At 39.6% G+C, this 27,513-nt stretch overlaps 2 protein-coding genes across 2 annotated transcripts; both read right to left on the bottom strand.

Annotated features, from left to right (window-relative positions):
- Positions 1–1,308: 1,308 nt before the first annotated feature.
- LOC134666112 (adenylate kinase 7-like) lies at positions 1,309–22,107 on the bottom strand. The gene is made up of 16 exons (XM_063523264.1): positions 21,787–22,107; positions 20,748–20,903; positions 19,913–20,055; positions 18,841–18,968; positions 17,816–17,968; positions 17,397–17,478; positions 16,805–16,891; positions 16,143–16,301; positions 14,503–14,622; positions 12,928–13,115; positions 7,603–7,694; positions 7,187–7,297; positions 6,714–6,995; positions 6,211–6,338; positions 2,255–2,413; positions 1,309–1,560 (listed from the first exon to the last, which is right to left on the bottom strand). Exons 1-16 carry the CDS (start codon positions 22,028–22,030, stop codon positions 1,354–1,356), a joined length of 2,439 nt encoding a protein of 812 aa, XP_063379334.1. The 5' UTR covers positions 22,031–22,107; the 3' UTR covers positions 1,309–1,353.
- Positions 22,108–24,351: 2,244 nt separating this feature from the next.
- LOC134666106 (band 4.1-like protein 5) lies at positions 24,352–27,464 on the bottom strand. Its single transcript, XM_063523256.1, has 2 exons — positions 27,324–27,464; positions 24,352–26,799 (listed from the first exon to the last, which is right to left on the bottom strand). The coding sequence occupies exon 2, from the start codon at positions 26,777–26,779 to the stop codon at positions 24,749–24,751; it is 2,031 nt and encodes a 676-aa protein (XP_063379326.1). The 5' UTR covers positions 26,780–26,799; positions 27,324–27,464; the 3' UTR covers positions 24,352–24,748.
- Between the last annotated feature and the right edge of the window lie 49 nt (positions 27,465–27,513).

The raw sequence follows: 27,513 nt of genomic DNA, 5'->3' as shown, positions 1-27,513 counted from the left end.
AAACTTTAAACAAATACCTTTTTTTTTAAATTCCTCTTCATGCTTAAACCGCTCAACCGATTTAATTGTAATTTGGTATACAGATATTTCGAGTCCCAAGACAGGACATAAGATACTTTATATCTCAATAATCATCCTTTAAAGTTGTGAAATGGAGTATGGGGGGAATTCAACTTCGTCGACGAAACTGAATTCCTGAGGTAAATACTGCTTAAGGTAAAGTTTGAAGTCATGTTAGGTATCATTTTCATCTAAATCACAGATGTATACCATCCTAAATTTCACCTAAACCGGTTCAGCGGTTATTGACTCCTCATACAAACTTCCACCCCACTTTTCACATCCTCAAAAGATGCTTTTGGTTATAAAAACCATCCTATGTCCTGTGTCAAGACTGAAACTATTTCTATACCAAATTTCAACGAAATTGGTTCAGCGGTTTAAGCGTGAAGAGGGTTTTTTTTAAATATATTTTTTTTAAATTTTGGTTTTACTTCGGAATAGTGCCAATGTGATACCATAAATGAATTCAGCACCCCCAATTTATACGAAAATGATACCAAACATGGCCTAACAGCATCACTGATGTAGATATCAAGATAAAATTAAAATCCCTAAATAAACTTTCAAGAGCGGGTATCTCAAATACTATTCAAGATATCGAAAAACTTGACTAGATAAAACTTGTAACTAATTTTATGAGCTTTCGGTTTGTCTTAGTAGTCATGTCGCTAAGATGCAAAGTTTCCAAGATATCAATGAAAAACCGAAAAATTTGACCTTCTTACCCCCCTCTACCCCGCAGCACCGGGGCTACAGCCGGGGACTTTTGATATGTTTACCTCCTAACTAGTCTAAACAAAGTTACGGAGTCAAAAATTGTGTTCCTAGCATTTCCCTCTACAACGTTTTTTGAGCATTCATTTACTGACCTATGAGTCCGCACTAAAATACCAAAAAGCACACGTACACTGGCGTTCAAAAGTGCATGGAGATGTTTCAACCGTAATGTTAAGGCATTACGGTCGACATCTATCCATTCACTTTTGAACGCCACTGTACCTTATTATTATTAGATTTATTAGTAACTGCAAGCAGATGTTGACCGATTAAACTTTTTTTTTTCTAAAAATAATACATCCATTTAACCATAATTCGTTTATTAACGACCAGGCTAATGACCAAACTGACACAATTGCATTACGATGTACCGTTAACTCTCTAATGCTAACAACAAACATACCTATTTTAACCATTTGAACGCCATTCGTCTTTACCATAAGGTAAAAATAGATAATAAACCGTATTAGAATAATCTATTTTTTTTTAGCTGTGTTAAGGACTTTATCTCATTTACAGGGCACTCATTGGTTTAGGTTTAGGAGGCGATGAAGGCGAAGGCAACTCCGCTTCTGGAGGCGCCAGCGGTTCAATCTGTATGTCGAGGTCTTGCAACGCATCGTCTAGAATCTTGATCTTGCCTAAGATTTTCTCGGCTTGAAGATTGTAGCCCGGCTCAAGCATTTTGCCGGTCGGATTTTTCTTGAATAGATGTTCGGCCTATAATACAAATACAGAACCTTAATATCAGCCGAAAGACGTCTATTTACTGGACAAATACGTCTATAAAGGATCGAGTCCACACTCCGCATTTACCGCCAAGTTGATATTTATACGTAAAAGCAAAGCTTCACCGAGTGTATATTATCGTACCTATATAGTTAAGCCCAAAGACCATCGCATCTCTTATTTCCAAGGTCCTACCAAAGCGTTCCTTGACTGTTCCTTGCAATTTTTGCCAGTTTGCCTTCGTGAATTTTGGGTTCTGATTGGAGAGCCGGTATTTACAATATTTACCAGACAGCCCATAGGATCAGGCATCAGGCAGGCTGACCTGGCGACTTCAAGCAGCGCGGGTAAGAAAAATGTGGTGCATAAGACAGTTGCATATTGGCTTAAGGTTTCGCTCTTATTGCGGGGACATAACGCTTTTCCTATCGGATTTTGCCGAATGCGCGTCGATATATCTGGAGAGACCCTTACTATAATGCGGTTATCACACTGGTCCGCTCTCCGCTCCGCTATGCGCGGCGTGTGAATCTGTGTACGGCCTAACACTACTCACAGGCTTAGATTCAGCAAGTGTACATAATCAGTCATCCTCAAACGCTATAATGCAATGGTCCCTTTGATCTTGACCAGACCATCGATCCATCATGTGAATCGAGACTACCTACATATTACATATATTTACCAGAAAGTCGATAGGGTCAGCAGGTCTCAGCCTAGCGACTTCGAGCAGGGCTGGAGTGAGTGTGGGAAATATGTAGTGCACCAAATAGTTGCGCATCGGCTCGCCGGCCGCCGCTAGCGCCTGTTCCTCATCTTCTCGCATAGCGGCGTATAGTTCAGACTGAAATTAAATATAATATAATTTTTAAGAAAAAAAAACCGACTTCTTTGGGGGCCGGTGAAAGATTATTGTAGATAGTACACTATGTAGAAACGGAGGTAAAACCACCCACTTTTCTACTAGCATTTCGCTTCTGTAATGGGTCCTCTACAGGATGGGCCAACGCCGGCCACTCCAAGGGGCGCAGCCTTGCGGTAGAATGAGATAGCAATATTACTTGCTCCCTCTAACGCATAAATGCGTCCCTTGGAGTGGCCGGCGTTGGCCCATCGTGTAGAGGAGCCATAAGGGTCGTAGTTCTAGCCTAACCTAACCCACTTCTCAGATAGCAGTTCGGTTCGGTGAGGATCGCAGTTCGAACCTAATCAAACCCACTTTTCAAGTAGCATTCCGTTTCTGTAAGGCTCGCAGTTTCAACCTTTTTTTTTTTTTTTAAAAGAGGGGAAATGCTTTACGCATACCACCCCGGCGCGGGGACGGGCCGGGATGGTTATGTGGGACTCCCTGTTGTGGGCTCATGAGACCCCAGGTTTACCCACTAAAACCCCTCTGTTGCCGCCTCGCTGCTATACGGCGAGGTCCCAGGAACACCGAAGTACTCTTCCGCAACCTCGCCAGCAGCCGTCCGGACTCGGACCCGACTCTAGGGGAAATCACCCCTTCACCTCAGTGGGCGCGTTGCTTACACATCGCGCCCGCCCACGCAGGGACCTTTGTGCTAACCTAACCTAACCTAACCTAACCTAACCCTTGTTCGGTTCTGTGAGGATCGCAGTTCAAACCTAACCTAACCCACTTAATGGCGCATGCGGTGCGGTGTACGGGGGTTTAAGCGGGAGGGGTTAGTAAGATTGGCATCATCATACTTTATACCTACATTTTATGGTAGGTAATCATAGTGGTTTATTTAGTTAAGGTATCATAGTGGTTTTCCGGGCCAAGGTCCGGGTCCGAGTCCGGGTCCGAGTCCGAGTCCGGGTCCGAGTCCGGGTCCGAGCCCGGGTCCGAGTCCAGGTCCGAGTCCGGGTCCGAGTCCGGGTCCGAGTCCGGGTCCGAGTCTGGGTCCGAGTCCGGGTCCGAGGCCGGGTCCGTGTCCGTGTCCGGATCCCAGACCGGATCCGAGTCCGGTTCCGAGTCAGGATCCGACTCCGGGTCCGAGTCCGGGTCCGAATCTGGATCCGTGTCCAGGTCCGGGTCCGGGTATGAGTCCGAGTCCGGGTCCCAGTCCAAGTCAAAATCGAAATTCGTTATCACCAGACGTGTAACATGCGTCGTTGAAGAGTTCTGTTCTGGTCACCATCAGCAGTTCCACTTCATCAAATGCGACAGTTTTTAATGTAAATGCTTGATTTTATGATGAAAATACAGAAAATTCTATACGTATGCCTTTAAGATTTGAGGAGTTCCCTCGATTCCTTATGGATCCCATCATCAGAACTCGAGCTTGACAAAAGTGTGGCTTAAAAACTTAACTTGCTTAACGAACATAACGAAGAGGAAAAATCGCCAAACGTGAACTATGCGTCGTTGAAGAGTTCTGTTCTGATCATCATCAGCAGTTCCACTTCATCAAATGCGACAGTTTTTAATGAAAATGCTTGATTTTCTGATGTAAATACAAAAATCTCTATACGCATGCCTTTAAAATTTGAGGAGTTCCCTTGATTCCTCATGGATCCCATCATCAGAACTCGAGCTTGACAAAAATGTGGCTTTAAAACTTAACTTGCTTAACAAACATAACGAAGAGGACAAATCGCCAACCGTGAACTATGCGTCGTTGAAGAGTTCCGTTCTGATCATCATCAGCAGTTCCACTTCATCAAATGTCACTTTTTTGGGTGTATATGCTTGATTCGTTGATAAAAAACCAAAAATCACTATGTGTATGCCTTTAAGATTTGAGGAGTTCCCTCGATTCCTCATGGATCCCATCATCAGAACTGGGTTTTGACAAAAACGGAACCAATCTGTATGCATATACATTCAACCAAAAAAAGAATTTTCAAAATCGGTCCAGTAATGACGGAGTTATGGAGTAACAAATATAAAAAAAAATAAAAAAAATAAATAAAAAAAAACATACAACCGAATTGATAACCTCCTTCTTTGAGATTTGGAAGTCGGTTAAAAATATGAGCCGAATACCTCCGGTTGTTGTAATGAGATGAAACGTCCGAATCCGAAGACAATTGCTAGTAAAAATTGGTTGCAGATGTCAATGGATCGACAAAGCTAGAGGATAATGGAGGCCGAAGCTGCTATAAATAGATAGGTATATAGTTATTAGTAGATTGTTAACCAAGGGTGGAAAGGCACCCATTTCTGTCGAGGTAGTTTGGCGCTCGAACGCAGTGAGAGCGCCAATAGTCCGAGACAGAAATGGTGCCTTTCACCCGAGTTAAACACTCTACTTTTCATATCGAATGCGAGGAAACTAAACAAGACAAGGCAATTTCGCAAAATCAGTAATGGAAGTACCTAATAGACCAGTGGTTCTTAACCTTTTCAGTCCGGTCACCCCTATGACTAACTAGGGAACCTGATTTTACCCCTCCTCCCAATGGTAATAAAAAATAAAACGTGTACGTTTGTTGTATTATTATATTAGGTTAGTTTATTACCCCCGTAAAATACCAGTTTTACCCCCACGGGGGTAATTACCCCCAGGTTAAGAACCACTGTAATAGACCTACGGCCATGATTTATTTTCCTTAGGACTTACTTGCAATCGGAGACTTTACATATGTGATTAATAACCCCTAGCGAAAATCATTTAGATTGCAATATTTACGAAAACACACATTTTTTAACAAACTGCAGTAATTTTTAAATGATTTGTTCATTATAGTATGAAAATCAGCGGGATTGACTCTTACTTTTTAATTTTATACTTTTTCGTTCTAAAAGCCGCAACAGACTACCGGACCGCACCGCGACCTTGGTGCGGCGCACCACGTAATAACATAATAAAAGTATTTTAAATATTAAATAACAATTAAATTAATAATATAAGTAATTTTTTTCTTGTATTTTATTTTATTTTCATGAATATAGTGCTAAATATCTTAAAAATCAATTTAATATCGTACAAACGTTTAACTGTGGCTGTATAAGATTCTGCCTTTGCCCATTTACGCAAGTGTAAGGTTTAAAAAAAATATTTTTGGTGTATTCCTTTTGGTTCCCGCCTTATGAAATCGAGTAAATAGAATTCAACGAAATAAATCAAGAATAATTTGTTTTTAACAATTCACCTATATCATTTTTTATAAAAAAAGGATCAACGTGGGATTAATAAAATTAAACAATTACCAATTGAGGAAATAAAGACACTATTTTTCCATTTTGTTTCCACCCAGTTGTTCGTGGGACGGGGACGCAGAGGAGTACACCACTTTTCTGCACTAGAGCATAAACGTATCACTTTCTGCGCACCTTTTAGAACAACAACGACCCACTTTCAGAGCATGAGATATGAAAAATATATTGGTAGGTTCTTCTGAAAGTGGATTCGTTGAGAGTTTCTTATGTTAGTTAAATAAATAACATAAAAATAACACAACATCAATACCTATCTGTAGATTGTTATTTTTCAGGCCATGCAACACTTGATGAAACCTAAATGATGGTTACTGAATTGTACCCTAGATTTGTGAGAGCGCGGCGCGCTCATTCATTCTTTCTTCCGTGTGTGAAATGTACGTGGTTCTTCAAAAGCACAGATTTATAATGATAAAACTGACCCCAGGACTCCACGTGGACTGAATGCTTGTTAGCCACCATTATTCACTCACCCAGTATTCCATTTTGTCCTCACGCTCTTTCCTCATTTTTTCCTCGAGTATTTTCAGCGATTTAGCTTCTTCATGCCGCCGCAAGGCTTTGTCTTCTTTAGCTTTCTTTTCAGCTGCCTCGATCATAGCTAAGGTATAGGCAGACGTTATTCAAGTGTAGTCACAAAACTAATACGAGACCGGTCTAGCCCATAGGCGTACGCAGCATTTTTTAGGGGTGGGACAGAAGTAGGGGAGGCTGGGTACATTGTAACAGAGTAGGGTTGAAACAGAAATTCTTAGCTTATGGTCAGAGACCAGGGTGGGGCAACTGCCCCCCCCCCCCTCCTGCTCCACCGTGGGTACGCCTATGGCTGGCCTAGTGGGTAATGACCCTGCCTGCGAAGCCGATGGTCCTGGGTTCGAATCCCGGTAAGGGAATTTATTTGTATGATGAACACAGATATTTCCTGAGTCATGGCCACTAGGCCAGACTGGTCGTCAAGTGATTATCTATAGCTTACCAAGTAATTTAGAATATCTGCAAGGCCGTCCCATCCGCAAAGCCACAGCCGCATACGGCCCCTTCATAGCATAGTCAGAATGATCCTTCACTGGCACTATGAGAGGGTGTATGTCCAGTTCATCAAAGAAATTCAGTGGTGTGACGTCACGGGCGTCGTTGGCACGGAACTCGAAGAGACGGTCCAGGATAACCTCTTCGTCTCGTCGGGAGTTACCCTCTGGTAGCTTCATAGCTTTCTCGCAGATGAAGTCGTCAGTAGTTTCAAGGCTTACTACGATATCTGTGAAGAAAGTTTTAAGAAGGCGCGTAACTTGAAATTGGTTCACCGGACATTATTTTTTTTATTTGTTTATTTAAGATAATTATTATATGATGGGTCTTCCAGCGCCAGATCACCTGTAATAGGTACCATGGCTACCATGGCTTGCGACGAATAAATGACATACAATTTTCTTGGGATATTTTACGTACCAGGCAGAATTTTCTTAAAAACATTGCTGTATAAATCAGCATCTTCCTCAAACTTGTCTTCTTCATCCTCCTCTTCGGCGTCAGAATCATGTTCTTCGCCTCTGTCAAATACTGCGGAAATAATTATTACTTATATTTAGTTTTGGTCAGGTTAGGCCACCAGCGCTTCCTTGAAATGGTTCTATGAATGATTTATTCATATATATGGTACAAAAACATGTCAAAAAACAATAAATAAAAATAAATTAAAATGACAATTAAACTATATACAAACTTTCTAAAATAAAATAAAGCTAAACTAAATCTAACCCCACTGAACTGCCAGACTGAAGCGTTGAGCGAGGTAATTAACTGCCAGCTCTTGGGTCCCGAGTTGCGTAATGGTTCTATTAGTAAATATTGAATAACGTGCTCACGCGCAGTGCATTGCGGTATAGTTTCCGGGAACCCATCCAGCACCCAACCTCTGTTAAGAGCTTCTCGGCACAGCAACCTTTTTCGCATATACCTAAGACAAGAAGAACACGTCGTTAAGTACGGACGGATGTACTTATATGACGACCAGTGCCCTGTTTATCAAAAGTTTGTAAATTGTATTACAAGTGGAAGTCCCTTTCTAACAAAAGCTGCCAAAAAGGGACTTCCACTTGTATTACTAGTTACAAGCTTTTGATAAACAGGGCACAGAGGCCATTCATAGCCCAGCCTGACAGCCTCGCACAGCTCCTTCCTTATTATTTATCCCTAGTTCTTTTTAATACATCTCCCATAACCTCTATAAGCTTTATTAACCCATTGACCGCCACAGACAGCTGTGGACGTCATCGGAAACTCTTGCCAAGGACGCCAATGACGGCTACAGCCGTCAGCTTCGCCAATTCAATAGGGAGTATCCATAAAGTTCAATTTCGCTTAAATAATCGCGATCGCCTGGCGTCCGGAGCACGGCATATTCCTTCGCCGTTTGGCGTTCAAAGGGTTAAGCTCGTAACGCATTCCCATAATATCTTCCTCGCTGACGGCAAGCCAGTCCTGCATCACAGCCAATTCTTGCCTTACACGCTTCGTATTCAACGTTATCCTACTCATTCATCCCCCCTTTTTGCCCCCCCCCCCGTGTTGTTTCTCTGTCGCACTTTTAAATTCGTAAAAACTTGTAAATCGGTTAGATTTGTTTTTATGGCAATGCTGAAAAGTTAACGGTTTCAGAATTATTACTAATGATAATCTGACAATCCCCATATAACCATTCCAGTCGCAGAATCATCAAAGTGGTAACTAAATGTCAGATGTGTCGTAACAGAGTCCACACAATGTGTCTAGAATTGTTTCGAAACAAAGTGTCGTCGCCGTGTGTACACTTTTCCGTAACAAGGTGTCGACACATTTGTGTGCACTTTGCGTGCGGTTTGCGACTAAATCTGACAGCAAATTTGTGACAGCAAATGTCAATATAAAATACCTCTTGAAAACCAAGGTTTGTCAAACTACTATTAGTGTCTCGTGTGCTCGTAAGTAATTCTAGTAAGTCATCATGGGCGATGCAAATGATAATAATCGACCAAAACCATATAAACACCCAACACCCGTCAACCTTTTACAGAAAAGTTTTTAAAGAAATGCAATAAGCTACTTAGGTCAGCCAACGAATGCTCCAAAAAGTTGTAGAGGGAAATGCTCGGAACACAATTTTTGACTCTGTAACTTGGTTTGGACAAGTTAGGAGGTGAACATATCAAAAGTCCCCGGCCGTAGCCCTTGAGCGGGGGAAGAGAGGGGGCTTTGAAGGTCCCATTTTCCGGTTTTTCGATTATATCTCGGAAACTATGCATCTTAGCGACATGGCCACTTATACAAAATGCAAGTTAATTTAATTTGTTACAAGTTTATTCCGTCAATTTTTTCGATATGTTGAATAGTTTTTGAGATATCCGCTCTTGAAAGTTTATTTAGGGCTCTCAATTTTATCTTGATATATCTACATCAGTGAAGGTGCAAGGCCGTGTATGGTATCGTTTTCGTATAAATCTGGGTTGCTGAATCCATTTAAGGTATCACATTGACACCATTCCACAAAATAAAAAAATATCTTTTTAGGGTTCCGTACCTCAAAAGCAAAAAACGGAATCCTTATAGGATCACTCGTGCGTCTGTATGTCTGTCTGTCTGAATACACAAAATAGTTCTTTACCTATAGATGACAGGAAAACCTATTAGAAATGTGCAGTCAAGCGCGAGTCGGACTTAATGTACGGAACCCTTAATACGCGAGTCCGACTCGCACTTGGCCGGTTTATTTTAAACTCCTCTTGACGCTTAACCGCTGAATCGATTTCGTAGAAATTTGGTATAGAAATAGTTTGCGTCCCGGAACAGGACATAGGATAGATCTTATAACCAAAATCATCTTTTGAAGGTGTGAAAAGTGGCGTGGAAATTTGTACGGGAAATCAATAACCGCTGAACTGATTTATATTAAATTTGGGATGGTCTACATCTTTGATTTAGTTAAAAATGATAAAAAAAACATGACTTCAAACCTAAACTTAAACAGTATTAACTTCAAGAAGTCAATTCTGAATTCCCCCCTACACCTCATTTCACACCTTTAAAGGATGATTTTTGAGATAACTTATTATGTCCTGTCTCGGGACTCAATATATATGTGTACTAAATTTAAATTAAAACTGTTCAGCAGTTTAAGCGTGAAGAGGAGTTTTTAAAGAAAGAATATGTTTCTTTTAAGAAAGTATATGTTTTTACTTTGGAATGGTGTCAATGTGATACCATAACTAAATTTGGTACTGCGAATTTATACGAAAACGATACCAAACATGGCCTCGTAGCTTTAATGTTGTAGAAGTCAAAATAAAATTGAGAGCCCTAAATTCTTATTACTTGACCAAACTTGTGTAGAAGGAAAAGGAAAAATAAAAGTCTTCGGCAGGAATATAAGACACAGATATATTTTTTTTTGCGTTACTATTTCAATCATCAAATATAAACATACCTTGATTATATTATTCTAGTGAGATCCTCACAGATAAACAAAAACATTTACTTAAAAAATTACAAGGTCGAAATGTCACGGAACTTGTGAGAGTAATATGTGAAAAATAAAAACTTTTATGACAAAAAATCTGGACACAATTTAAGAAGCATCCCATTGCGTCGAGGAATCATCTGTATTTTTGCTTGTTTCATTACCTCCTCGCTTCTTTTTTTGTCCTTTGTATTCTGTAGCAATTTGTTAGATCTGAAAATAAAGATAACTTGCGTCGTCATGGATATCGTTTTATAGGTTTTAGGGAGTGCAGAATTCGAAAATGATGACCATTTTGGATTCCAAGATGTCTGCCGTGCACTTTGTCATATAAGCCGTCATAGATGTTGATTTATAGGTGTTAGGAAGAGCAGATTTCGAAAATGATGACCATGACCAACAAAACGACATCCATGTCGACTTTTAACATAGTGCATGGCCGCCATTTTGGATTCCAAAATGGTCATCATTTTCGAAATCAGGGCCCCCTAAAACCTATAAAACGACACCCATGACAACTTTTATGACATAGTGCATGGCCGCCATTTTGGATTCCAAAATGGCCATCATTTTCGAAATCTGCGTCCCCTAAAACCTATAAAACGACATCCATGACGACTTTTATGACATAGTGCATGGCCGCCATCTTGGAATCCAAAATGGTCATTGTTTTCTAAATCTGCGCCCCCTCAAAAACCTATAAAACGACACCCATGACGACTTTTATGACATAGTGCATGGCCACCATTTTGGAATCCAAAATGGTCATCATTTACTAAATCTGCGCCCCCCAAAACCTATAAAACGATAGCCATGACAACTTTTATGACAGTGCATGGCCGCCATTTCAGATTTCAAAATGGTCATCATTTTCTAAATCGGGGCCCCCTAAAACCTATAAAACGATATCCATGACGACTTTTATGACATAGTGCATGGCCGCCATTTTGGAATCGAAAATGGTTATCGTTTTCGAAATCTGCGCCCCCCAAAACCTATAAAACGACACCCATGATGACTTTCATGATATAGTGCATGGCCGCCATTCTGGATTCCAAAATGGTCATCATTTTCGAAAGCGGGGCCCCCTAAAACCTATAAAACGACATCCATGACGATTTTTATGACATAGTGCATGGCCGCCATCTTGGAATCCAAAATGGTCATCGTTTTCGAAATCTGCGCCCCCTAAAACCTATAAAACGACACCCATGACGACTTTTATGACATAGTGCATGGCCGCCATCTTGGAATCCAAAATGGTCATCGTTTTCGAAATCTGCGCCCCCTAAAACCTATAAAACGACACCCATGACGACTTTTATGACATAGTGCATGGCCACCATTTTGGAATCCAAAATGGTCATCATTTTCGAAATCGGCACTCCCTAAAACCTATAAATCGACACCCATCTCGACTTTTATGACAAAGTGTTTGGCTACCATCTGCATGCAAGACATTTCTATTATTTTTACGTACAAAAATGGCCCCCTGTCAACTTCCAACCGAGATTTAATCGATAATTTATTCGATTAATGTTCAGATTCATTCAAATTCATTCTATGTTAGGTCGACTAACCTAATCGTGATTAAAATTTGAGGATTAACTTTTTTTATTCCATTAATTAGCGCCACTTGCACCATTCCACTAACCCGGGGTTAACTGGTTAAACCTGGAGTTACCATGGTTACCAGTACAATTTGATACTGGGTTAACGGTTTAACCGCTTAACCCAGGGTTAGTGGGACGGTGCAAGTGGGCCTTAGTCGAATAATCCCATCTCTGACCACGTCATTTTTACACTTTGAGAATATCTGAAAACAAATGAACACAAGGAGCCATTTTGCAAATCGAGTAACTTTGTTATTACTTTTGACAGCGCGTGTCATGTGTCTACACAGAGTCGACACAAAGTCGAAACATTTGCGACTACTTTGTGACTGCAATATTTCTCAGCCTTAAACCATATTTATACATCATAATTAACAAGTTTCGTAGTATGTAAAGCGTTATTTCTGTTATCTAAGTATAGTATACGCATCGAAGTACTAAAAATGCATCAAATAATATATTTATGAACACAAGCACTGAGAAGTAAACAATTTCATTTCCGGCTAAACTAAAACAATGTGGTGGCGCGTTGATTATATTACACTTAGTTTATCAAATCACTCGAGCAGTTTAATTCCCCATAATAATTTAAGTCCTATTGTAATATAAATGCAAACAATATATAATTACGTCTTGTAATCCGTTTTAGAGATGGCGTATTAATGTCACTTATTTTTATTTAACTATTTTTCCATCTGACAGTTTCCATTTGACAGGAACAAAATGAACGAATGAACGAATGATTTTGGCATAAAGTAGTCGCAAACTAGTAACAATGTGTGCACACGGCGACCACACTTTATGTCACTTTGTGTCATGTGTCGACCCTTCCCCATTTCTGGTAACTGTGTCGACACGGCGACGACTTTGCGACTGGAATTGTGACCGAAACAGACGGTGTCGACACAAGATGTGTCTACACCGCGTCGTAACGGCGACTGGAAATGGTTGTATGGGTCATTACATTATGACCTTCGATAATTATTAATGGACGGACGACGGATGCATTATACGTCAAAATCATGTTGTCTTATTCAGCCCATTAATAATTATGTCAACAAAGGGATCCGTATCGTAGCGCGTACCCCATAATCTCGTCCTCGCTGATGGCCAGCCCGGCTCGCATCACAGCCAACTCTTGCCTCGCCGCCTCGCGCACCTCCTCATCCTCAGCACCTTCGTCATCATCGTCAAGCCCCGCAACTTCCTCTTCGGGGGATGGTTGGGGCAACGCGGATGTTTCTCCCTCGTCCCAGTGGGCAACACGGCGTGCCTGTCACCAAATTTATCTAGGTAAAGGGTACACAGTGGTCAAGGATGGTCCATGCTAAGCCATGATTTGCAATGCGCAACTGTAGGCCTATACCACGTAGATGTTCACACAATGGTGCATATACATATACATACAATATACACATCAGCAGGTCTCTGATTGATGTGATTCTATAAACTGAAAAGTCTCTTAATTGCTCTACGATAATGACATTTTGGGTTCACATCATCTTCCTCGCGTTATCCCGGCATTTTTGCCACGGCTCATGGGAGCCTAGGGTTCGTTTGGAAGCTAATCCCAGGAATTGGCGTGGGCACTAGTTTTTACAAAAGCGACTGCCATCTGACCTTCCAACCCAGAGGGTAAACTAGACCTTATTGGGATTAGTTCCAACATGAAATTTTGGGTTATCAACATTTATTCAAGCGGTCAAAAATTCAAGCTGTCAGTGATTAAATACACCTAGATATTTTTCTAGCACGAACGACTTATTGTAAGTGATTGACAAAATAAATCATCGACAGTCCTGTTGTCGATAAGCAAACGTCACATTGTATGTCAATTATTTACTTTTTTAAAGAATAACGTCAGACGTCACGGACCCTTACACCCCCCCCCCCCCCCCCCCAACCTGCATCAAAAATGCCGTATTTAACCTTTTTATGGCTTGAGCACACTCCACTATTATAAAATAAATGCACAGCACTGAGATCTACGGTAAAATACACGATAATGACACAAAAGAAACAATGAAAAATAAGAGTCAGCTAAATGGGTGGTAACAACTCCCTTTGTCGTTATATAATAGCAACTTTTCAAGCGTATTCAGACCACGAAATTTGCCTAGGGGCCTAAGTTAGGTACGTGATTGAAAAGCTTAATTAGGTACTTATTATCAATATTGTATACAATATTTTTTTTCTATGAGTCACCAAAAATAATATTTTACATTTTTCATTTTATTTTACAATTTACTATTACACAACCTAAATTAAACAATTAATTGTAAGTAGATAAAAGGATAGAACAAACGACGTCTAAGAACTTCTTTTTCAGAACAAAAGCTTATGTCTTTTGTTCCATCATTTGGTTTTGTCATTTTGATTGCAGCGAGACGCGGTTGGTCGCTAAAGTGTTTCGTAATGAAGTCATTATAGTTGAGAGCTCATAGTGAAAAGCATGTAATTATAATTTGGTTTACGATGTTTAATTTTTTTTTAATTTATTTATTCAAAAGGTACATGCTTATAAACAAAATTTACAGTATGGCCAAACTGTAAACAGTTTGTTGGCGAATGAAGCACTTAACTAAACGAATCAACCATTCTACCAACCATTCAACCAACCATTCAACCATTATAGTAGACAACGTAGAAAAAACGCTTACCAAATCCTCCATGACATCTTTGGCGGCAGTGTCGGGTGATATGTAAATAAGACCGTAGTTCTCACAGATTTGCTTCGCCAGAGTCGTTTTTCCAACCGTAGGAGGACCGTAAACAACGATCTGAAAAATGTATATATTTTGTTATCGGAATTCAAGGTATTGCTCGGTAAAATGCAAAATTTTGAATACTCTTCCATTATACGTTGGCCTTCCTAAGCCTGAACTTACGTATTCGGGTAATTATGGAAAACCGTCGGATAATTCCGAAAAAGGACTCTCATATGATGGAATTTTGAGTAATTTCCATCAGATTTTCGGAATTATCCAACATACGAAATTACCCGAATACACCCTATTATAGTATCTTAAGGGGGTCCCTTTGTTTCCCATAAAGTTTTAAGTCATAATGTATTGTTTGTCATATTATCGTTAGTCATAAAACTGAAACCGTTAATTTTTCAGGATTTTCCTAAGGTTATTCTATAGATAGGTTAGGTTAGGTTAGGTTTGTTTTATGGCAATCCTGAAAAGTTACGCGTTTCTGAGGAAAACCAATTATGACTAACGAAAATTCGGACAAACAATACATTATGACTTAAAACTATTTGGGAAACAATAGAGACCCTATCTTAAGACTACTAGTAGACTAAATATTTCAGCTAGGTACGTGGCCACAATTACATATTTGACTAAGACTACCTGAGTAAAATGACATTACCTTTACCTACGAATACCTATATTTCATGAGAAACATTTTTCAGCTGACATGTCACTATTAATACCTACTGATGAAATTGTTAGTAGGTAGGTACAGTAAATGGGTGGCAACTAGGGCTCGCGGTCGTGTCCGTGATTCGTGAACCCGTAGCCGTGCGCCCGGTTTCGTGAATCACGGCAACGGTTTTCTGGTCCGTTCCGCACGTGACATTCGGTTACGTGAAATTAGGGTACGTGAATCCGTGTAGATCCGTGTAGGCGTGATCACGGCTTCACGTATCATAAGAACACGCCGGTTCGGTCCGCCCGCGACGTTGAGTGAAGATAGATACGATGCGGTCTCTAAGAGCTACGAATAAAAATGTATCGTGAGTTTTTTATTCATAGCTCTAATTCCGTTTCATTACTTTTGAAATAAAATTTATTTCCAATAGTACGGCCTTTTAAATATTAATCAGTAATAAATTAAAAGAACCAAGCATTAATTACAATGAATAGCTACTTTAATAAAAGGGTTGCTAAAATAATACAACAACACTGTATGGGGTACAAAAGGTTTATTAAAATAATTTGCTCAACTTTAAAATAGATATATTATATACTAAGTGGTAACTCAATTCAATAATACATACTTAGTCCTTATTTATTTTTCTCCCGGGCGTGTCGAACCTACGAGACGTGCGATAAGTATTCAACGGAACCGACGAGCCCGAAGCTCACGCAGGTACGGGCTACGTATCATGGCGTGTCACGGCGTGTCACGTGAATCCGGACGCGAACGCAGGTACGAGGTACGTACCTTGCCGTGTTCGTGAAATTCGTGATCTTAGTACCGCCGGGCTTAAGAACCCGTAGCTACGGATCGGCGTGTATCACGGATATCAGGAGCCCTAGTGGCAACCGTGATGTCCAGAAAATCTTACTTTAAATGGCTTCAGTCCTTTTAGTTTCTTGAACTCCTTCATGAGAGTCGGGGCATATTCGGCAAAAGTCAGCTCAGTGGTCCACTGGAGACCCATCGTCTCCACGATAAATCCCGGTTCCATGTACAGGTTCAGTGTCATAAGGTCGAAAATCCTTTGCTGTGAAGTGGACAAGAACCTCAGAAACGTCTTGAATGAGTTTTTAACCACAGAATTCAATTTCTTTTAAATGTGTTAAAGACGAAAATCCTATAGCATTGACTGTGTCTAAGGTCAATGTGGAGAAGACCATCTATCAGGTAATAAGGTAAGGTCCGTCTACAATCAAATACTCGTACATCCTACCGACTGCGCCATGTCAGGAGATATACAAACGACCATTACCGAGCATACAGCATACATACATTACTACTTTATTCGTATATTGCTTAGCCTACCCAAATTATTGTGATTATCAGGATACCTACATCTACAAGCTCTTTCGTCGCTACTAACTCTTGCGATTGTACTAAATACTCCACTTACAGAAGGTCGGCAGAGCGAAGGAGCGTAACTTAAAGTGAAAATATGAACTCTCGTGGGCTGACTCATTTCAATATGAATTTACATTTTGATGTAAGAATATATAATATGTAATATAATAACGTAAAAGAGTACGTTACATCGAGTTCCGGAATCAAGAAGGCGTCTTCCGGTGGAATGCATTTGAACAATCCAGTCCCAGCGCAGCGACCAAGGGGTTTCAGTATCTGAAGAAAAATGTATTTTTTTTTTTTTTTTTTTTTTTTTTTTTTTTTTTTTTTTTTTTTTTTTTTTTTTTTTTTTTTTTTTTTTTTTTTTTTTTTTTTTTTTTGAATTGAATTGAATCAGACATTACTCAATCAGGGGAAAGGAATAAAGGTACATTAAATAGGTTTACTTGACAATTAAGAGCTAGAGTCGGAAAAAGAAAAGTCTGCAGCGGATTTGATAGCGGATTTGACGTTTAAAATAACACGTGCACTGCGTGGGCTATCGAATCCGCTGCAGACTTTTTTTGGTATGACTCTACACAATGAATAAATTAGTTCTCGGGAAAAAAGATTTGACCCACACTAATATACTTACATAATACCTACCTACTAACAGGGCAAGTTAAATAAAAACTTGTAAAATACTCAAAGATAACTCGTGTATTTCTAAAATTATAAATCCTCTCCTTTTGAACTTGGCTTGACACGCTGATGTTGTTCCATAGTTAAAACAATACGTAACCTCTCTTTGCTTCGTTATGTTCTGTTCAACAGCTAAAATGAATAATTTCCTCGGGAAATCCATCACCAAATTGTAAATGATTCTGAAACCGTTAAAATTTCATTGGAACTATAAGTAGGCATGCATTACAAAACTAAATTTAACATAACAGCTACCGTGAAAATGTAATTAAAATATATGTAAAGTAGTATCGCTCTTTAAAAATTCAAGTAACTGAGACAATTTTCGAATTTACTTATTCAGTTGAGACAATGAGCATTCTGAGAGCATTTGGCTGCGAGTCTGCATACAAGCATAGTACCTAGCTATACGACATTTTTTATGTCGTGTCGGGTAGTTTGAACCGTACCTATGCTGTGTGAACAGTTGTGTAATGAAGCCTTATGACCGTCAGCCGCACCTAATCATCAGGCACTTACTGCGCTAAATCCTGGACGTTGATAAGTGGAATAGCGTTCGCGCCTCTTCCAAGGATCGGCAGCAGAGGTTCACACTCCCAAGCCTTCTGGAACCAGTAGTACAATACGTCCTCTCGCCCGCCGTACGTCATTCCCGCGCACACCACTGTGGCACTACAATTGAGATACTAAAATTACTTAGGTACTCACAGAGTGTGTCAATTTTTACCAATTACCCAGTTCGAAAGCGGGTAATTTTGAAAATCGCTAATATCATATGAGTTAAAACCAAAATATACTTTGCTAATCCGCGAAAAGATAACGTGCTAGTCAATCAGTGCTAACCCGTTATCCTTACTTGCGTATTCTTTACATGCAATTAATTTTACCACCCTCCCACCGCAGAAATAAATACCTACGCAAATAAATATATCAAACCACCACTAAAAGAGTAATAAGACACGTGTTTCGCCTCTCTACGAGGCATCCTCAGGAGTTGTTGACGGTCTGACGCCCGGCAACCCGCAACGGAATGAAATATATATATGAATTATGAAAAGCTTTCTATTTTGGGCTATTGTGAGGTCTACGTATTTGACAGTCTTAAGCGTAGGTACAGCATGTAACATTTGGTTAGTCACCTCATGCAAAGGTTCCAACAAACCGAATTAGATGAACTAAGGAGTTAATAAAAACGTACATTGTAGATTTTGTTTTAATACTGACGCTAAACCAGCATACAAGCTACGACATTAAGAACGCAATGCTTAGATAAGACCATAAGTGAGTCACGGCCGTACTATCCACGCGTCACTACTCATAGAACAATAGATCGGCATTACACTCAAAAGCCACGCTTTTGTAGTTAATTAACCAGTATATTGTGACCTCGAGATCGGTAATAACAAAGCGACAACAAGGGTCATTGTTATATTGGTTTTTAGACTAAAACAAAGGCCTAGTAAGCGTAATATCTACCGGCAGACATACGCCTAAGGTTTTTTGTTGACCCAAGCATATTGCATCACGGCAGTAATTAGTCTTACCCGATGAGTCTTCGATACTTTCTCGCAATGCCTATGACTTCGTTTTCGGCGTCGTAGTGCATTTTGTAGTTGAGATGAGGCTTTCTTTTGCGGAAATCTGTTTCGAGGAACGGCATTTCTGGGTTATCCTGCGCAAAAGTTTGGTGAAGTAGTTTTTTTATTTAGAAGACATTAATTTTATTACTTCCACATTTTGTCAATTTTGTTTCTAAGTACTGTAATTAGGTACAAATTGTGCTTCGCTGGCGATTGTTATGGTCAAAAATAGTACCCACATTTCAATGAATGGACAGGTACTTGGCCTGAACTGAGCAAAATAATAAGAATGTGGTACAGCACAATAGACAGGATATCGCAAAAAGGATCAATGTTTCCGGCGTCCTTAACGTGGAAGCATTGACTCAATTTGGTAACAAATAATCGATTGGTTTAAAAAAAAGCTTTCTTTCGTATGACAAAACGGAATTGTGTCATACGTACCTAAGTAACTCTTGGGACAATAGATAAGTAAGGACAGTTCACAAAATATTGGCACCAAACAATAACAATAAAGTTCTTTTCAACATTTGATTTTATGCAAGGACGCTTCGGGGAAACTCACAAGATCCAAAGGTTTGGTCGCGACGGTAGCACAGGTGCTTTTTTATCGCTTGTCAAGTTGTCACGTTCTACCTAACAAGTATGCAATTTGCAAGTGCGAAAGTGATGGGCATAGTGACAGGCGATATGCTGCGCCCGTAGGTCATGACAGTGGGGATGAGGACCAGGGCCCTATTTCACCAACCGTGACAGGTAATAATACGATGGTAAGCGGTAACCGTAGCCCGTGGATGCCTGTGACGTCAGCAACAATGAGACTTGTCGAATTGTCGCACCTGTCACCGTGGTGAAATAGGGGCCATATCGCTTGTTAGAGTCGCCTGCGTTGCTATCACCAGCTTCTAGTATGAAATCAGTTTTTTTTAATATTAAGTACTTATCGGCGATTGGCTCTTAGTCACACCTGATGGAAAGTGAAGACAGAGCCTAAGATGCTTAGCAAGAGTCTGTTAACTCTGTGGTGGAAACTCACCGGATCCAAAGGTTTGGTTGCGGCCCAGGTCATGACAGTGGAAATGAGGATGAGGTATCGCTTGTTAGAGTCTCCCGCGCCGACTTCGTCGTCGGGGTCCGAAGCGGGTGATGGCCCGTGTTTCTCCAGCAAATCTTTTAGCACTGCAAGTATTTTGAATATGTGGTTTATTACCACCCTAGCTAGCCCACATAGACGATTATATGTTATGATACATACCTGAATGCCTATACGAGTAACTACAAGGTCCTTCTGTTTCATTCATCTGAGAGAAACGTCGAATTAAAAGAAAGCAATTTCTAATTAATTAATTAAATAGTAAACTGAAAGGAGTGACGCAAGACCCACGTGCTGTGGGTGGCGCGTGGTTACGAATAGGATTAAAACATCGCCCGCGATTCACGCGCATAGTCTGGAGCGGGCTTAAGGCCTAGTGGACGCGCTCAAAGCAGAGCGTTCGGCGAAGAGGTGTGGCGTCGGGCTCACAAATTGATTTGAACAGCGTGCACTAAGGCCGCTCCTAAGTATAGTTTGCATTTGCACGCTGCACGCCCAACTCGAGCGTCCACTCAGCTCTTACACTTCATCATCATCATCATCATCTCAGCCATAAGACGTCCACTGCTGAACATAGGCCTCCCCCTTGGACCTCCATTCGTACCGGTTCGAAGCGACCCGCATCCAGCGTGTTCCGGCGGCCTTAACAAGGTCGTCCGTCCATCTTGTGGGTGGACGTCCTACGCTGCGCTTGCTAGTCCGTGGTCTCCACTCGAGCACTTTTCGACCCCATTGGCCATCGGCATATATTATTATAGAGGCTCTTAGGTACACTTACGCTTAAAGTATTCCATGGCGATTCTCAATTCTTCCCGATCGTAGCTGATGTCCAGCACGACCGTGCCGCATGTGAGCATGTCTGACAGGACCTGGTCCTTCGGAATGATCCGCGCTACGTTGTCCAGTGATTTTATCTTGGGGTCAGTGACTGTACCTAAGGAATTTATTATAATCTGATATAAAAGAAAGCCTGAAGAGTCTCAACTATATGTAGGTAACTTTAAAATCTTAACAGCATTTATACAAGAAGCCAAGCATTTCCATCATGAAAACCAAGGAAAATGTGAAAAAAAAGGGAGAGGTTGGTGGCACAAAAAAATGATAGAATGTCGTAGACTTTTAGAATTTGGAGGAAATACGGAGAATCCGGGAACTGGAGCCGATACTGCGGTGCGGATCTAAACAAAATTTATACTCGCAGGTGACTTATACCAGTTCGTCCGTCGTCCTTGTCCACGATATCCAAAAGCGGTTTAGTAATTATATGTGTATTAGCGGGCGGAGACGTATATTTAAATATTCAACTGCAGGATTCTTGAATTATCCCAAGGAAATCCGTACACGATGCTTGATGCGGCAATTATTTTACAAGAGAAGAAAGCCGACGTATAACTAAACGTACTTACCCTCTCTAAGCAAAGGACCACGAAAAAATGGTCCAAGCGAAATAATGGCTCGACTCTGAGTGATGAAATATAGGTAAAGTAGGTACCTATACTATACATAACGAGAACAAAAAATATACTTCCATCTTTATTTCATAACCCAGGATCCTACGAATGAAGTTATTGTTACATTCGTCGTTAAATATTATGTTTAACGAAGAGTGTGATAATAACTTCGTCGTCTCTTTCGTTACCACGTGCACAGTTAATATAGCTTGATGCCTAGACACGACTAACTGTACCTACAATTTAAGTGCTTTAATTTTGGAACGCCTATAACACATAATGGATTGGCATCAACCGCGTTTTAATGAGCCGAGTTTCTAGCAGCATACGCCGTCAATGGGTGCAAGACCATCGGGTTTAACTTACCGATAATTTCATACGGTAGCTCAGGCGGCGGCGGAGGCAAAGGCTCCGCATCCTCAGCCAACATAACCGCGGAAGGCACCCTACTTTGTTCCGCAGTCTTTTGGAGGATAACCTTCGTTATAAGCTCTAGTATTCGCTCTCCATGGTACGAGTCCATATTGTTGATGAAATAGCGCTTATACGAGAACTGGATATCTTGCTCTGAAGATGAGCTGGAGGATAATATAACGGGTGATTTATTCATTTTACGGACTTTAAGCTATATTATTATAAGGATAAATAGACAATTTTAATTAAATTAATTAAGTTTTAGTGACAATGACATTTGACATACTTTTCATATACTTTTTCTCTTTATTTTCAGTTTGGCTGTAGGTTTGTTGGTTTTGTAAAAACTTGCTAGCAACTTGCACGGTGTACTAGTGGTACTGGTACATACCTACACAATTTCAGATACAGTCAAGTGTAAGAAATAGATGTAGGTCCACGCATCATAATTAAATACAATGTGTTGGTAATATCAAGGTCAGTAGCGGATTTGCAGTCTTTGCCGCCCTAGGCCCCAGGCCCTGTAGCCGCCTCTTTCTCAGCACCCATCACCTACATTTTGAGTTATTTCTTATTATCATCGAATTTTTTGTCACAGTTTGCCGCCCTAGGCCCGGGTCTACTGGACCTTAGGGCAAGTCTGCCACTGATCCAGCTGATCCGATAATAGAGGCCGAAAGTGTAAGTATATACGAAGTCAGTCAGTATCAAAACACCACTCACCTTATTATGAAAATTTGGCCAGGTTGATATTTTTGTCATGGCGTGCGCTGTAATTTCTTTTAGCCCACCTATCAACATCTCACACTCTGCGTTACTTTAATGTAGGGAAATAATATCACAAGTCTACATCAATGCTACAAGCTAGCTAAGCTAATACAAAACAGACCTTACGTTAATACGTTCTTGGCGTTGTGGGTACCACGTACCGTTTAAAGGCTACACAAGTTTTAAAATATCCATGTGCGCTAAAATATTGGAGCCGCATACCTACGCCACACAAGCGGGTCTCTCATAAGGATCTATATATTACAACGCGCAAGTGCACGTCTACGCACACGCAGTCGGTGTGCACAGACCTTAAGATTCGCATTGGTATGTTGCGTGCGCCACTGTGGGCATTCTTATAAATAGGTAACTAAGGTGCTAAACAAAGTAAAACTGCATATTTTTAAAGAATGAAGCATAATATATTATGTCCAGCATGTAAAACAAACACATAATGATTTATCTTCTATAACAATTAATAAGTAAAATGTCATTCAATTTATTAAAATAATAAGTAAGAACTAAAATAGGTAAGTACATTTTTAAAATAGGAGATAGAATATTTGTTTGATTACATTCTAAAATATTCGATTATACTTAGTCTTATGTAAAATTGCTTAACTTAAGTATATAATTAGTCAATAATTGTTCCCAAGCACCTTAATACAAAAAATACCAATGATTATTGGCACTATTAATTTGTAATAATTGTAATAAATATATCGACATATATAATTGATAAAATAAACACAGCACCCGTATTCTGCCGCCTTAGAGAACACACAGTTTATATATCAATTAAATTTAATTATATAGGTAAATTACACTCGAGAGCAATGAACAAGGGTCGGTTTGCTTATCTCATAAACATTGTGGCCTGTTCTTAATTCTTTTCACTGTATAGCTGATGTATAGTTATACTCGAGTTCATATACATGTATACATTTTTCACCTTCTTGCAATGGATTGAGGTATAGAAATGTATACATATTTATGAGCTCGACTCTATTGACACATAGGGTCAAATAACGATGAATCAACTATCTGTACGTAGTTACTTACTGTATTTTCCGTAAGGCAGCAGCGTTATTCACAAATATTATTATACAAGTCATGTTCAAACTATTTTAAGTACATTGTTCAGAGTAATTAAGTAACATAAGTAGTTACCAATTTAGAAAAGCTTTTTTAAAACCCTTTTGAAATTCTATATAATAATTAATAATATAAAATGTGTAATTTACTCATATTATTATTTCATTAAAACTTTGTTGCATTAGTCATACCGAAATTTAATATTATTATCATTAATTAAAATATTTTTTATTAATCATTTCGGTTATATTTTATTATGATAGTTAACTGCGAGAGGTGAAAAAATTATGGCACCCCTGATTTAGGGAATGCAAATCGGTTATTTTTTGTATGGTAATAACCGCGGTTTCGGTTAATAACCGATTATTTCCATACAAAAAATAACCGAAAATAACCGATTTGCATTCCCTACCCTGATTACACAAAATCGACGGTTACATTTGTTAATACTGACATTTCATTGTACTAAATTCTACTATTGTTAATAATACAAACATTACGAACATATTCATAAACATGCTTCAATAGGACGGTCAAATTCAATTTATATCACAATATTAAGTAGCTACGGAATGTTGTCATTATGTTAAAACTCTTTCAGTCTTAATTAAACTACGGCATTTTGTATAAGGTATTGTAAATTCGAATTATTGAAATTCGACACAATATTAAATTATCAGTCTCGCTTTGGGTTTCCTTCGAAACTTAAAAAGCGAAATGATTATCACTGTACCAAGATGGTACCAGCTTATTCTTATTTTAAAGTGATTTTAACATATATAAATAATTAATAGGGGGCTTGGTATAAGTACATATTTAACCAAAACAGTTATTACATATGAAGGGATGTTTACAAAAACAACATAACTAACTACACTGGTTGACACCTGAAATGATTGTCAACCGCTCTAAGCAGTTATGTTGTTTTTGTAAACATCCTTTTATATTCTTAAGGCACAATCATAATACTTTAAAATACTGAAATCAACAGATTTCGTTCTGAATTATATGTTACCACTATTATTTTATATAGTATTAATTAGTAACTAAACTATAACTGTGTAGTGATCACAGACTTACGATGGATTATAGTGATTTCTTTCTCACCAATACCGGACGGAGAACTAGGCTCTGATGTCACTAGCCAGGGAGACAGTGATGATATTGGTTGAACCTTAGGAGTGACTTCCTCTTTCCTTGGTGCTGGTTTTGGAGATGCGACCTTAGCTTGAGACTGAGGAGGCTCCACCACAACTATTGACACATACTGAGAATTATTCTGAGAAGTCTGACCAACAGGCTCATTCAAAATTTTCGGGGATGGTGACGGCTGCACAGATAAGTTGATATTCGTTGTTTCATTTATAATTTTTACTTCATTCTCACGAGCTTTCAGTATGTTATTGCATTTAAGCTGTCCTGGTGGCAGAGCCTTTGTAGATGTCAAATAACATTTAGCTTGGTTGTTAAACTCCTTGTCGCCTGCAGAGTCTAGTTGATCTCTCTTCACTTCGTTTTTCGAATCATCATTATTAAGTTTCTCCTTAACCAAACTCATTAAGAGATCATTAAGTGGATTAGAGTCTGACACAGGTGTGGCTGGAGAGCAATTGCAAGTTGGTTTGTTGATAACCAGTTGGGTAAGGTTGTTCTTCTTTTCTTCTACAATAGGTTTATCTACCTTAAACAAAACTTTGTTGCTTATAGAATCTTCTTTTGACACCAGGACTTCTTTCGGTGGTTCTTCATCCATGAGATTCTTAGTTGATGGCTCTCCAACTTCTGCTAGTTTCATGTCTGTGTCAAGAATAGAAGACTTCTGTGACTTAGCGCTACTCTTCCTAGAAAGTGTGCCCTGGTTAGAGTCAGGCATTAAGCTTGCTAATTCAGTGGATACACTGGGTATTTCATCTGTTCCTTCGTTGGAAACTGAAGCCTCTGCTTTTGGAGTGGTCTGTTTTTCTCTTTCCCGGAGAACATGACTTTGCCTTCGAGCAAACCTTTGACTAGGCCGTCTCTCAAACTGAACAGTGCGACGCGCGCGATTCTGCTGAGTTGTTTGATACTCTGTTTTCCCAGAGTACTGGAAGCGCGATCCCATTCTAAAGAAGTTCTGTCGTGCCGATGGGCCTTTGACTGGTGCTCGTAAGCGGAAGAATGTGTGGTGCTCAACTGCACACTTCCACAGATGTTTACAAGCTTTTTCATTGTGGAGGCGGAACACGAAAGTATGCTCCTGTTCGCGACCTTGGTCATCATCCTCAACTACAACAAGGGTTAGCTTCTTTTTCTTGAAATCTAGTTTACTTATTTTAGGCCAGAAAAACAGACCAATTTTCTGAGGGCCTTCAAAGACAAGAATTCCAGTTGGGGTGAGACCAAGGTGATATTCACACCCATCTTTGCCAAGGACTATATGCATGTCGACACCATACATTTCCAGCCACTTGGCTTTGTTCAAATAGTTGACTTCAGCTTGAGCGGGCGTCAGGCCTTTACATTTTTTGTATTCTTCTAATATTTCAATCTCCATCTCTTCTGTTTGATTGGGTACAAACCTGAATTCTGAGACGGTGGCAGGGGTGTGCAGCGCTTCATCAAAGTCGCCGAGCTCTGATTGCAGAGCAAGAGCAGCCAACTCCACAGCCGTTGAGTGAGGGCATTCTAGTTTACTCTCCAGGATATCCTTCTTCAGTTGTAAAAAGAACTGATACCTAGTAAGTTCCTCTCTCAAGTTATTTGGCTCTGATGAATAGAACTTAACCTTAAGTCTTAAGGTGTATGGTGGGCCAATTTTAACTTGCTTCTTTATGGTTTTCGTTGGATCTAGCCAGTGCTTAACATTGTTTGTGTCAGTAAATTGCAAACCAAAGTAATCTTTTTCAATTAAGTCCAGTGAATAGAACACTTGTTCATATAGATCCACAGCGCTGGCTTTCTTTGACAAATTAATAGACAAGTCAGTATCATCTAGTAACATTACTTTACATTGTATCAAGTTTTTATTTGTAGGTGTTTTCTGACCTTGTTTGTTTCTGTTCTGGCTCGATGAGCGCCCTCTCCGGCTGAGGAAGCGCAGCATTTTGCGTTCTGCTGCAAAACCTGTAAAAAAAACAACACTGAAATATAAGCATTTGCTAACCATCTGTGTCATTAACCCAAGTTCATTTAAATAGGTGACACATGGTAATTAATATTTACCTACTATCAAAGCAGCCTAATGTTGCGATACACTTTCGACACAAAAAGTCGCTCGTGACATTTAAATTACCCATACAGTTTCTATGCAATCTATAGTGTCTCGCGCAAAACAGGTTTTTAGAAATAACATGTAAAGTTCATTCGTCACGGATTTGTGCTGCGAAAATTGTCGTGACCTGTCTTTTAGCCGTCGTAAGCTGTTTATTCCCTTCACAACACTTCTACTCGCTGGCCTAACTTCGTTCCTGAGCCTTTTTAATTTAATTATGAGACGTAAACTTGTAAAATGTACAAGACACTTTACTGATAACTTTGCTCGTTCCCAAATGTCATTAGTGTATCGATTGTGCAAACGTGCAATAAATCACTACGATGTGAGAAAAACCACACTGTCGCGTACAGTATAAAGAGAATATCATAATTACCTGAATAAAAGGCAGAGCTCCTTTCAAAATACGCTGGGATTCATTTTAATCATTTGAAGCACAAATTCACAATACCCCTTCGAGAAGCTTACAACATAGACTAAATATATCTATACATACATCTATAAACATGAGGTTGACGTCAACAAAGCGTAAATAAAACATATTTACGTAAGCGGGTTAAACCTTA

The sequence above is a fragment of the Cydia fagiglandana genome, chromosome 7, assembly GCF_963556715.1.
Source record: "Cydia fagiglandana chromosome 7, ilCydFagi1.1, whole genome shotgun sequence".
Classification (NCBI taxonomy): Eukaryota; Metazoa; Arthropoda; class Insecta; order Lepidoptera; family Tortricidae; genus Cydia; species Cydia fagiglandana.
The sequence above is the reverse complement of the archived record's forward strand: the minus strand, read 5'-3'. Positions and strand labels throughout refer to the sequence as shown.

Bases quoted from the DNA above. Each gene is read 5' to 3' on its own strand.
- LOC134666112 (XM_063523264.1), bottom strand. From the start codon at position 22,030: ATGAATAAATCACCCGTTATATTATCCTCCAGCTCATCTTCAGAGCAA. The intron at 20,904-21,786 runs GTAAGTTAAACC...TAAATTCCTTAG, and splicing joins GCTACCGTATGAAATTATCG to GTACAGTCACTGACCCCAAG. The intron at 18,969-19,912 runs GTGAGTTTCCAC...ACTTTTGCGCAG, and splicing joins CAACCAAACCTTTGGATCCG to GATAACCCAGAAATGCCGTT.
- LOC134666106 (XM_063523256.1), bottom strand. From the start codon at position 26,779: ATGCTGCGCTTCCTCAGCCGGAGAGGGCGCTCATCGAGCCAGAACAGA.